Below are 14134 nucleotides of genomic sequence, written 5' to 3' on the forward strand. Positions count from 1 at the left end.
TTCATCAGGACTAACTAAAGGAAGAGCTAGTAAGAGATCTGACAAAAGAGATTTTATTTTTGGAAGCAGCTTGCGCGCTGAGGACACCACACTACACAATTGAATTGTATAGTGCCACGTAGAAGCAGCCCCTCCACTATTACATGGGGATAAATTAGCCACATGATACTCTTCATAAATAAATATGCTTCTTCCAAGTTTCTACCTTTTGGAATCATTTATTCTAAGGAAGGAGTCTTGAGTATTATTTGATGAAGTAACAGTTGAATAAATTTAATTTTGTGTGTTGAGCATACTGATGATACACAGCTTGCTTTTGTAATGAACTATATGGGCTAATTGGAACTTATATTAATAAGTTCTTTTATACCCTTATTTCTCCATCACTTGTTTCAGCAAGTATCTTTGGTATTGTGAAAAAGCAACGTGATCTTTATCTGTCATGGCTCGGGCATTCTGAACACTGGAATTTTAATAAAGAGTGCTCTAGAGATAATATTTAGTCCTATAAATGTGGATTTTGAAAGAATGTAGTCTGATAATACATTTACATTTACTTTAACAAGGGCATGTGGGAAATGACTATTTCTAGTTCTGTTATAGTATGTAGTCCTAAGAGTAAGTGTTCCATTAGTAAGGTGCTTTCATTTGTAACTAACGAGCTTGAGCATTATGCTGATTGTTTTACTCCTGACTTGACTCTTTAATCCTTTGCTTTTTTCTATTCATCAAACTTTAGTTGAATTTACTTCCCTTTCATTTAAGTAATATAAATGATTTACATATTAGACTGATTCAGCATGATGAGTTTATATTTTACTTGCACCTGAATTTTCAGTGGCAAAATCTGCAAGCAAGAGTCTGCTGCAAAACCAATGAAGACATAAAATGACTTACAAAGTGGAGTTTCATTGTAAAAATGTCTTGAAACTTGAAAAACTTTTGCTGAATTCCACCTGAGAATAGTATATATGATAATCCACTCCATCTGCAAGTTGTTGTAGAGGTCTCTTTGTTCTTGTTTTCTGAAGCTTTTTCCAGTGCCTGCAAAATTAAGTATAGATATACTATGAAAGAGCTTGGCATATGATGAATTACATAAACTGACATATATCAGAATCAGCTTTATTATCACTGACATATGTTGTGAAATTTATTGTTTTGTGGCAGCAGTAGAGTGCAGGACATAAAATTACTATAAGTTACTGAACTAAATCGTGAAATGAGGAATAGCGAGGTAGCGTTCATGAGTTCATGGAACATTCACAAATCTGATGCTGGAGGGGAAGAAGCTGTTCCTAAACCATTGTGTATATCAGAATAGATATACACCACATGGACTGCATTAATTCAAGGAAGCAGTTCCCCGTCATCTTCGCAAGTATCATTAGAGATGGGGAATAAATGAAGACTTGGCTTTTTTGTTGTTTGTTATCTCAGGGCTGGGTGCTGGTGGACTTCCCCAGAACACGGGAGCAGGCAATGGCAATACAAGAAATAGGAATTGCACCCGAACATGTTGGTAAGTTGTAAATGAGATGGATATGAGTTTAAAACAAAGTCCTAAGAAGCTGACCTTGGTTGTAGAGCAGTACCATTTCAGATTGTTTCCATCCAGACAAAATAATTTAATTCAATATTTTTTTCCAAATTATCTATTAGTCTTCAATGGTTTAGATGCACGCTATAATGTTCTACATTCCTCTGTTCTCCCCTGTGAATGTTCTTTCCAAATATCTCTAAGTCAACAAATTATTATTAAAATATAAATCATTACTATGAAATTTAATTTCTGCTAGTTTGTCTACTTATTTGTACACTTTTTTGTTGGTGTAATGACTTTATTAGTTCCTCATGAATTTTAGAAAGCAATGTAAATTTGGATCACTTGTTTCTTCATTACCCAGCTAATGTACAAAACACTAAAAAATAATTTAGAAAATCCTTACCAATTAACTGAGCATCTGCTCTCAGGATGAGGCTTTTCATTCTAGGACGAGGGAGATGTCTTCATTTTTTAAAGAAAGGGGCTTCCCTTCCTCCACTATCAACTCTGCTCTTAAACGCATCTCCCCCATTTCACGTACATCTGCTCTCACTCCATCCTCCCACCACCCCACTAGGAATAGGGTTCCCCTGGTCCTCACCTACCACCCCACCAGCCTCCGGGTCCAACATATTATTCTCCGTAACTTCCGCCACCTCCAACGGGATCCCACCACTAAGCATATCTTTCCCTCCCCCCCTCTCTCTGCATTCTGCAGGGATCGCTCCCTACACAACTCCCTTGTCCATTCGTCCCCCCCATCCCTCCCCACTGATCTCCCTCCTGGCACTTATCCGTGTAAGCGGAACAAGTGCTACACATGCCCTTACACTTCCTCCCTTACCACCATTCAGGGCCCCAAACAGTCCTTCCAGGTGAGGCATCACTTCACCTGTGAGTCGACTGGGGTGATATACTGCGTCCGGTGCTCCCGATGTGGCCTTTTATATATTGGTGAGACCCGACGCAGACTGGGAGACCGCTTTGCTGAACATCTACGCTCTGTCCGCCAGAGAAAGCAGGATCTCCCAGTGGCCACACATTTTAATTCCACATCCCTTTCCCATTCTGACATGTCTATCCACGGCCTCCTCTACTGTAAAGATGAAGCCACACTCAGGTTGGAGGAACAACACCTTATATTCCGTATGGGTAGCCTCCAACCTGATGGCATGAACATTGACTTCTCTAACTTCCGCTAGGCCCCACCTCCCCCTCGTACCCCATCTGTTACTCTTTTTTATGCACACATTCTTTCTCTCACTCTCCTTTTTCTCCCTCTGTTCCTCTGAATATACCTCTTGCCCATCCTCTGGGTCACCCCCCCCCCCGTCTTTCTTCCCGGACCTCCTGTCCCATGATCCTCTCGTATCCCCTTCTGCCTATCACCTGTCCAGCTCTCGGCTCCATCCCTCCCCCTCCTGTCTTCTCCTATCATTTTGCATCTCCCCCTCCCCCTCCAGCTTTCAAATCCCTTACTCACTCTTCCTTCAGTTAGTCCTGATGAAGGGTCTCGGCCTGAAACGTCGACTGTACCTCTTCCTATAGATGCTGCCTGGCCTGCTGCGTTCACCAGCAACTTTGATGTGTGTTACCAATTAACTGTTCTTTTTGGGTAAAGGAATGCTATTGTAAATATATCTTTCTACAGACATATTGATCGAATGGAATTCAGATATTAACAATCACTTTGTTCTGATTAAGGAGTCTATTGACAAAAATAATAGTTGCTGCTGTCTCAATCGAAAGTCAGAAACATAATTACAAAAAAGTAAAGTGAAATTGAATCAGATGGCAGATGCATGGGGAAAGAATGGACACTGGGGTAGAAAACTTCCAATCAGCAGGCAATTTTTGGATATGTAATTAGCCAGAAAGACCAAAAACACAAGAGCACAGGTAAATAGGAGCAGGAGTTGGTCACCAGGTTCCTCAGGCCAACCCCATCATTCAATATGATCAGCATCAACTAGATAAACACCTTATGTAATCTGTAATTTTTCAGCTGTTATTTATACATATGGTGGTCACAAAATGTGTAGCATAACAGTTAGCATAACACTTCACTGTGCCAGCGACACAGGTTCAATTCATGCCGCTGTTTGTAAGGAATCTGTACATTCTCCCTGTGAACATGTGGGCTTCCACTGGGTGTTCCAATTTCCTTCCACATTCGAAAGTCATATGGATTAGGGTTAGTAAGTTGTGCACATGCTGTGTTGGCATTGGGCTCAGTATGATCAATTCCTTTTCTGAGCCAATTCCCTATACCCCTCACTTACACAGTCTTTACTTACTTATATATATTCACCTTCAATATATTTAAAGATCTAGCTTCCACTACCTCCAGGGGCAGAAAATTCCAGTGACAATAAGAAATAAGATATAGGAGCAGAATTAGGCCATTTGGACCATCAAGCCTGCTCCACCATTCCATCATGGCTGATTTATTATCTCCCTCAACCCTATTCTCCTGCCTTCTTTCTGTAGCCTTTGGCGCCCTGACTAATCAAGAACCTATCAACCGTAGCTTTAAATATACCCAATGACTTAGACTCCACAAGTCTCTGTGGCAATGAATTTCACAGATTCACTACCCTGTGGCTAAAGAAATTCCTCCATCTCTGTTCTAAATGGATATCCCTCTATTCTAAGGCTGTGCCCTTTGGTCCTAGACTTCCCCACTATAGGAAACATCCTCTCCACATCCACTCTATCTAGACTTTTCAATGTTCAGTAGTTTTCAATGAGATCCCACTTCATTCTTCTAAACTCTGATGAGTACAGGCCCAGAACCATCAAACAGTCTATAAACTTTAACCCTTTCATTCTCAGAATCATCCTTGCAAACCTCCTCTGAACCCTCTCCAATGCCAGCTTATCTTTTCTTAGAAGAAGGGCCCAAAACTGCTCACAGTACTCCATGTAGTCTGAACAATGCCCTATAAAGCCTTGGCATTACATCCTTGCTTTTATATTCTAGTCCTCTTGAAATTAATGCTAACATTGCATTTGCCTTCCTTACCACCAACTCAACCTGCAAGTTAACCTGTAGGGAATTCCCAAATGCCTTTGAAATTTCTCCCCACTAAGAAAATAGTCTATGCCTTTATTCTTTCTAGCAAAGTGCATGAAAATACATTCCTCTACACTCCATTCCATCTGCCACTTCTTTGCCCATTCTCCCAATCCGTTAAGTCCTTCTGTAGACTTCCTGCTTCCTCAAAACTACCTGCCCCTCCACCTATCTTTGTATCCTCCTCAACTGTGGCCACAAAGTTATCAATTTCTTCATCCAAATCTTTGATATATAATGTGAAAAGAAGAGGTCTCAACACAGACCCCTGCAAAACACCACTTAGTCATTGGTAGCCAACCAAAAAAGGCCCCCTTTATTCTCACACTTTGCCTCCTGCCAATCAGCCAATCTTCTCTCCATGCTTGTATCTTTCCTGTAATACCTTGGGTCCTATATCTTGTTAAGCAACCTCATATGCAGCACTTTATTAAAGGCATTCTGAAAATCAAAGTAAACAACATCCACTGACTCTCTGTCTATCCTGCTTGTTATTTCCTCAAAGAATTCCAAGAGATTTGTCAGGAAAGATTCCCCTTAAGGAAATCATGCTGATTTTGGCCTATTTTATCATGTGCCTCCAGATAGCCTGATACCTCATCCTTAATAATGAGCACTAACATCAAGGGAGATGCAGTGGATGTTGTATATTTGGATTTTCAGAAGGCCTTTGACAAGGTGCCACACATGAGGCTGCTTAACAAGATAAGAGCCCATGGAATTACAGGAAAGTTACATACGTGGATAGAGCGTTGGCTGATTGGCAGGAAACAGAGAGTGGGAATAAAGGGATCCTATTCTGGTTGGCTGCCGGTTACCAGTGGTGTTCCACAGGGGTCCATGTTGGGGCCGCTTCTTTTTACATTGTACATCAACGAATTGGATTATGGAATAGATGGCTTTGTGGCTAAGTTTGCTGACGATACGAAGATAGGTGGAGGGGCCGGTAGTGCTGAGGAAACAGAGAGTCTGCAGAGAGACTTGGATAGATTGGAAGAATGGGCAGAGAAGTGGCAAATGAAGTACAATGTTGGAAAGTGTATGGTTATGCACTTTGGCAGAAAAAATAAAGGGGCAGACTATTATTTAAATGGGGAAAGAATTCAAAGTTCTGAGATGCAACGGGACTTGGGAGTCCTCGTACAGGATTCCCTTAAAGTTAACCTCCAGGTTGAGTCGGTAGTGAAGAAGGCGAATGCAATGTTGGCATTCATTTCTAGAGGAATAGAGTATAGGAGCAGGGATGTGATGTTGAGGCTCTATAAGGCGCTGGTGAGACCTCACTTGGAGTACTGTGGGCAGTTTTGGTCTCCTTATTTAAGAAAGGATGTGCTGACGTTGGAGAGGGTACAGAGAAGATTCACTAGAATGATTCCGGGAATGAGAGGGTTAACATATGAGGAACGTTTGTCCGCTCTTGGACTGTATTCCTTGGAGTTTAGAAGAATGAGGGGAGACCTCATAGAAACATTTGGAATGTTAAAAGGCATGGACAGAGTGGATGTGGCAAAGTTGTTTCCCATGATGGGGGAGTCTAGTACGAGAGGGCATGACTTCAGGATTGAAGGGCGCCCTTTCAGAACAGAAATGCGAAAAAAAATTTTTAGTCAGAGGGTGGTGAATCTATGGAATTTGTTGCCACGGGCAGCAGTGGAGGCCAAGTCACTGGGTGTCTTTAAGGTGGAGATTGATAGGTATCTGAGTAGCCAGGGCATCAAAGGTTATGGTGAGAAGGCGGGGCAGTGGGACTAAATAGGAGAAAATGGATCAGCTCATGATAAAATGGCGGAGCAGACTCGATGGGCTGAATGGCCTACTTCTGCTCCTTTGTCTTATGGTCTTATGGATGTATCTATTCTGTGCATTCAAAATTGTTCCCAGAAACTCCAGCTATTGCTGTTCTGCTGTCAACTTTGAATCAACTTTAGCCATTCCTTTCACTCCACTGTATTACTAAAACGTCAAACTTTAGCTTCTCCCTCTCATGTTGCAAGGTTATTCTATCATATTATGCTCACTGTCCCCTAAGGATTCCTTTAACTTAAGCTCTCTAATCAGATTTGGTTGATTACACAACACTCAGTCTAGAATTGACGTTCTCCTAGTGGGCTCAGCCACAAGCTGCTCTAAAAAGGCACCTTGTAGACATCCCACAAATTCCCTCTCTAAGGATCCAGCACCAACCTGATTTTCCCAATCTACGTGCATATTGTATAGACCTTTTTACATGCCTTTTCTATCTCCCATTGTAATTTGTATCTCATATCCCAGGTACTGTTTGGAGACCTGTATATAACTCCCATCAGGGTCTTTGCAGTTTCCTAACTCTACCCCCAAACAGCCTATATCTACAAATCCTGTGTCACCTCTTTCTAAGGATTTGTTTTCATTTTTACCAGCAGAACCACCCATGTCCTCTAGAGATTTACTACCCTCTGAGAAAGGAAATTACTATGCACCGTAGTTTTAAGTGACCAGCCCCAATAAGGACACCTTTTAAAAGAAACAGTTAAGTTAGTTTTAAAATATTTTCTTTTGTGAAAATACTGTCTACGTGTGACTCTTGGCAGCAGAATGTGGAAATTGCACCTACCTCATCAGCACTCTCCATTACAGTGGCATAAGCCAACCATGGAGAGAGAATACTAGGAGCTGGTCAGGTGAAACTGCCCAGGGAAAACAGGGAAAACTGCGCCCTACTCTCACAATGAAATTGCATGTGATGATCAAGACATTATGAATGGGCACACACTACAGGCACATGCAGTGATAGTATGCATTTGGAACTTTGCAATTTGTAGAACAGCAAAACTTTGCAGAAAACAGAACACTGATGTCACAAAAATTCTTATCACCTTAATTAGATTTAGTTGCTCTTTTGACCAAGGAGTTAAAAATGACAATCATAGCAGCCTATTTTATACCCAATCCTCTGTCCTAAACATTCATTCTCTGAACCACTGACAAACAGTGGCTGCAGTGTGTGACGTCTGCAGCACTATGGCTCCGTGCCCAAGTTCCTCCAATAGCACCTTGCACCAAGGAGGTCAAAAGCAGCAAGTGCTTTGGACACCACTACCTACATGTTCTCTTCCACAATCTTCAGCTTGGGAAAATATTGCTGCTGCTTCACTGTTGCTTGAACTGCTTTCCCAACAGTACCATGGAAGCACCATCTTCTCTCATAGTCAGCACTGAACAATAGATGCTGGCCTTGCCAACACTACCCAATCCTGAAAAATGTAGAGGTTGAAAAAAAATTAATCCAATGTTTTCAGGCCTTTTGAAACATTATGTTTGATCTTCCTACAGACAATGTGTTTAGTAACTATGTACATTTTATTTTCTCCAGCTTAAGCAAATCAATGATAGAAATTACCATAAGACCATAAGATATGGGAGCAGAATTATGCCATTTGGCCCATTGAGTCTGCTCTGCCATTTCGTCATGGCTGATCCATTTTTCCTCTCAGCCCCAATCTCCTGCCATCTCCCCATATCCCACCATGCCCTGATCAATCAAAAATCTATCAACCTCTGCCTTAAATATACGTAAAGTCTGGGCCTCCACAGCTGCCTGTGACAACAAATTCCACAAATTCACCACTGTCTGGCTAAAAATTATGTGAATTAATTACGATACCTCTGATGGTTGAATGAAAATAATTTTTCTTAACTTTTAGGTAGTTTTCTGTTCAGTAATTTGTCAGAGATCAGAATGTTTTTTTATCTTTGTATTCAATGAAAGTGCGGTGGAAGCTGGAATTTTTGATCTAGTGCATTCCAGGCTTCAAAGAGCCCCATATTACATTAATGCATTGCCATTTCCCACCTTGACTGTCCTTATGGCTTATTTGATTGTGACCGACTAGTTAGTGTCAGTGCTCTGAATTTGGAGCCAGTTTTGTGGAACTTGTGACTGTCGGAAATTGGCTTGAGACTGCTCAGACTGATTTCATTTAGGACCCTTAACAGCTGTCAGAGACTTTCATCCCATCTGTCTGGAGCTGAATTTAAAACTGGGCCAGTGTTAAAACCGAAGAGTATCATGCGGTCTGCTGGACAATGCCTTTGATTTAACCTCTGAAACTCTGCAAAATCATTTGTGTTTAGTTAAATATAAACATTGTGTCTACTTAGTGGTTCGATGAAATTAAGTTTGGTGCTGTCCCTTGAGGTGATAATTCAAGGAATTCCTATATACTGATTGAGGAATAGGAATGAGGAAAGCTGAAAATCCACAGGGAAGTCAATATATGAAAAAATTAATGATCTGTAGGAAGTCTAACCATGATCAGGGAACACTGAGTTATAAATATTGCATTCTAAGCTTGGATTAAATTGATTCCCACCATGAATGCCAGTTAGAAAAAAAAATCTTATAAAAGAAGGAGCAAATATATTCTTTGTTCTTGGTGTGTTTGCACTTCCATATTCAGTAAAATGTACAAGAAAAACAATGCAACCTATGGCGCTGTACAGGTAGAGTCTGATTTATTGTAGGTTGAACCATATTGTACTCTTAATCAGTCCAATCCAAACAGTTATCTATTTATAAGTCTATGTGAGCATCCCAGTCCTGCTGGAGCCATCTGATTTCATTTCTTCTCAATGGTATTACAAATATACAATTCATTATTGCATTTCAATTAGAACAAAATTAACCTGACATGAAAAACAATATTAAATTATTAATACCTAGAAATTCATCCACTGCTGAGGCACTAAACTAGCTAGTATGTACTCACATCAGTACATTGTGCTTAGTCTCTAAAATTCAATGAACTGGTTTCAATGCAACATATTTTGGAGGCAGAGTAAAATGTGCTGATACGGCCATATAGTTGCCCAATGGAGCTGTTGAGAGTTAATTTGTTGCCGTATTTTAATTGTGAGCGTGATGCTGATCTTTGGCTTTTACTTTTTAATCTCGCAAATTCTCCAAGTCTTAAGAATTGCTAGAAGATTAAGAACTGTTCATAACAATTACAAAATTTAAATTTAATTAATTGCATAACAAATTTGGATATTAACTTTAGCTTATATTGGTCAGAATATAAAGTATTAGTTAGGAAAGTTACACATTGGAAGCCAAGATATGTTGAGAAAAATAATTAGAATATGATTGTTCTTACAAATCCCTAACTAGTTAAAGTCCATTTCATTACAGATAAGTATATCATGTGATTATCACAGTTCAAGAATTCAACAAGTTTAAAAAACATCTTTGAAGACTCTGTTATTGAATGAGAAGTTTCAAAGGAAAATAAAGCTTTGCCTAACTCCTCATAAACAGAATAATAGATTATAGCATCTTGTATTGATTTTTTCCACTCAGTAGGTGAATTTTAAAAGAGGGGAATTTTTGCAGATCAGATGTAACACAAAACTCAATTACATGATTGGTAAGAATACTTTAAAATATCCTGCCTCTATGGAAAATCATGGGGATGCACACTCAAATTCTTGATAACTTTTCCCTATGGATGAGGTTGCAAGTTTGTTATGTTTTTATTTTGCTATCCTAGAGTGTCTGAAAAACATTTTGATCTACCTCCAGGAAATACTGTATTTTCAAATTCAGTCGTGCTTTTATTATCTTTTATTTTTGTATATGCTGTGGCCCCTTCTCTCATTAATCCAACTATAAAAATGGCAAGTAAAATTAAATTACAAAGCAAAATATACTGTAGATCATTCTCAAAAGCTCCAGTGTTCTAGGAACTAAAGGAAAAGGGTGGCATCTCCACGTTACGATTCACCACAATATTTAAGACAAACATACAATTATCAAGTCAAGCCACTTCTTATTGTCATTTCAACCATAACTGCTGGTATAGAACATAGTAAAAATGAGACAACGTTTTCCAGGACCATGGTGCTACATGAAACAATACAAAAACTGCACTGAACTACTTAAGAAAAAACACAGAAACTACACTAGACTACAGACCTATCCAGGACTGCATAAAGTGCACAAAACAGTGCAGGCACTACAATAAATAATAATAAATACTAACCAAGACAATAGGCACAGTAGAGGATACAGTAGGTTGGTGTCAGTTCAGGTTCTGGGTATTGATGAGTCTGATGGCCTGGGGGAAGAAACTGTTACATAGTCTGGTCGTGAGAGCCCGAATGCTTCGGTGCCTTTTTCCAGATGGCAGGAGGGAGAAGAGTTTGTCTGAGGGGTGCATGGGGTCCTTCATAATGCTGTTTTTTTTGCGGATGCAGCGTGTGGTGTAAATGTCAGTGATGGCAGGAAGAGAGACCCTGATGATCTTCTCAGCTAACCTCACTATCCGCTGCAGGGTCTTGCGATCCGAGATGGTGCAATTTCCGAACCAGGCCGTGATGCAGCTGCTCAGGATGCTCTCAATACAACCTCTGTAGAATGTGGTGAGGGTGGGGGGGTGGGAGGTGGACCTTTCTCAGCCTTCGCGGAAAGTAGAGTCGCTGCTGGGCTTTCTTTGCTATGGAGCTGATGTTGAGGGACCAGGTGAGATTCTCCGCCAGGTGGACACCAAGAAATTTGGTGCTCTTAACGATCTCTACGGAGGAGTCATTGATGTTCAGCGGAGAGTGGTAGCTCCGTGCTCTCCTGAAGTCAACAACCATCTCTTTTGTTTTGTTCACACTCAGAGACAGGTTGTTGGCTCTGCACCAGTCCGTTAGCTGCTGCACTTCCTCTCTGTATGCTGACTTGTCGTTCTTGCTGATGAGACCCACCACGGTCATGTCATCAGCGAACTTGATGATGTGGTTCAAGTTGTGTGTTGCAGCACAGTCGTGGGTCAGCAGAGTGAACAGCAGTGGACTGAGCACACAGCCCTGGGGGGCCCCTGTGCTCAGTGGGATGGTGTTGGAGATGCTGCTTCCAATCCGGACTGACTGAGGTCTCCCAGTCAGGTTATGAAAGTTGACATCCAGCAAGAGCCTTGTTCATTGCGTCCAAACACTGGATTTCTTGCTGAATTTGGACCTTAATCCTGCTATCAGCATTCAGACACACTGAAACATGTGGGTTGTCATCATAAGAATCTACAAGTACTTTTGTAAAGTAGCATACCTGTCCTGCACCCAGGAATATCACGGGCAGTACTGGTCACCAGGGTGTAATTAAGCTAGAGAGAGTGCAGACAAGGATGTTGCTAGCACTGGTGGGCTCAAGTCATGAGGAGAAACTACATAGGCTGGAATTGTTTCAGTACTGAAGGAGGTTGAAGAATGACCTTACAGAAGTTTATAAAATCATAAGGGGGATGGCTGCAATTATTGGTTCAGTAAGTTTAAGGTGCTGTTAGGGCATATTCTGGATTTAGGGTATAGAGCAAATATTAATTTCAGCAACCAATTTTCACTCCTGAATATGGATTGTGGATTAAATTCAAAACACAGCTCAGAACAGAAAATTGCAGACAACTAAACACCCACTTAACTGATATATGTCTGCTTATGCCTGAATGCAACCAACAGCCCATTGCATGAATAGGACCTGGAGACAGGTTCGTGGATGAGACGGATGATATGAACTAAATGCAGGTAAAGAGGACAGCCTCAAGAAGATACCTTGGTTGGGGCAAAGCTTTATGTTGCTTTGAAACTTCTCATTCAATAACAAATCTTTCAAAAAGAAAACTCCTTGCATTCTTTGAATTGTGATAGTTACATAAAATACTCGTCTGTATTGAAATGAAGTTGGACAAGTTGATCTGAAGGGCCTGATTAACTCTAAAACATGGTTGGTGAAATAATTTAGCAATAAAACAAGAAATAGGTTGAAGGCAATAATTCAATGAAAGGTTGCTGTTGGTCTTGTTCCAATGTGATTGGGGCGGCATTGATCAAAGTTAATGAAAAGATAACTTCACTCAGGTGAATTGAAACTAATTGATTTGCTCTGTTGTTTTGCTAAAATTAGATAGGAGACAGCAATATAGCTACTTAAAAACTAGCCAGGTCCATTTAATGATATCACCAACAAAATCCATTTAATTGATTTTTTTGTGCAAGTTATCTTCACTCATTAAATTTTGTTTTTTATCTAGTTAATCAGCTGTGCCTTGCTTGTCCAGAATATAACACTGAAAAGTTCTACTATTCATGTAATACTTAGAAAATCATAGAAACCATAGAAAAACTACAGCACAGAAACAGGCCTTTTGGCCCTTTTTGGCTGTGCTGAACTATTTTCTGCCTAGTCCCACTGACCTGCACACGGACCATATCCCTCCATACACCTCCCATCCATGTATCTGTCCAATTTATTCTTAAATGTTAAAAAAAGAACCTGCATTTACCACCTCGTCTGGCAGCTCATTCCATACTCCCACTACTCTCTGTGTGAAGAAGCACCCCCCCCACTGTCCCCTTTAAACTTTTCCTCCCTCACCCTTAACCCATGTCCTCTGGTTTTTTTCTCCCCTTGCCTCAGTGGAAAAAGCTTGCTTGCATTCACTCTATCTATACCCATCATAATTTTATATACCTCTGTCAAATCTCCCCTCATTCTTCTACGCTCCAGGGAATGAAGTCCTAACCTATTCAACCTTTCTCTGTAACTGAGTTTCTCAAGTCCCGGCAACATCCCTGTAAACCTTCTCTGCACTCTTTCAACCTTATTAATATCCTTCCTGTAATTTGGTGACCAAAACTGAACACAATACTCCAGATTCGGCCTCACCAATGCCTTATACAACCTCGTCATAACATTCCAGCTCTTATATTCAGTACTTTGATTAATAAAGGCCAATGTACCAAAAGCTCTCTCTATGACGCTATCTACCTGTGACACCACTTTTAGGGAATTTTGTATCTGTATTCCCAGATCCCTCTGTTCTACTGCACTCCTCAGTGCCTTACCATTTACCCTGTATGTTCTACCTTGGTTTGTCCTTCCAAAGTGCAATACCTCACACTTGTCTGTATTAAACTCCATCTGCCATTTTTCAGCCCATTTTTCCAGCTGGTCCAAGTCCCTCTGCAGGCTCTGAAAACCTTCTTCATGGTCCACTACACCTCCAATCTTTGTATCATCAGCAAATTTGCTGATACAATTTACCATATTATCATCCAGGTCATTGATATAGATGACAAATAACAATAGACCCAGTACTGATCCCTGTGGCACACCACTAGTCACAGGCCTCCACTCTGAGAAGCAATTCTGTACTACCACTCTTTGGCTTCTTCCATTGAGCCAATGTCTAATCCAATTTACCACCTCTCCATGTATACCTGCGACTGAATCTTCCTAACTAACCTCCCATGCTGGACCTTGTCAAAGGCCTCACTGAAGTCCATAAGTTCTTTTTCATTGGTCACTCAAACAAAGATAAGCAAATTGAAATCTGTTGGCATTGCTCCTCCAGACAATCTCAGCCTTATTTTTCCAACTGCAGTAACGCTTCCCTTATGGTAATGATATAAGCATTATAACACTAACTTATTCCTTCTGTCTGTATGTAAAATTGAAGCATAATTTGGCAACTACTGTTGGATTAGAATTTTCA

At 40.5% G+C, this 14134-nt stretch overlaps 1 protein-coding gene across 1 annotated transcript in view; it reads left to right on the forward strand.

The window, feature by feature from the left end:
* ak8 (adenylate kinase 8) overlaps nt 1–14134 on the forward strand; it is a 155903-nt gene that overhangs the window by 60053 nt on the left and 81716 nt on the right. Inside the window, exon 6 of the mRNA XM_063073107.1 lies at nt 1441–1522. Coding sequence (XP_062929177.1) covers nt 1441–1522 — 82 coding nt within the window. The remainder of the gene's footprint in view (nt 1–1440; nt 1523–14134) is intronic.

The sequence above is a fragment of the Mobula hypostoma genome, chromosome 21 (genome assembly GCF_963921235.1).
Source record: "Mobula hypostoma chromosome 21, sMobHyp1.1, whole genome shotgun sequence".
Taxonomy (NCBI): Eukaryota; Metazoa; Chordata; class Chondrichthyes; order Myliobatiformes; family Myliobatidae; genus Mobula; species Mobula hypostoma.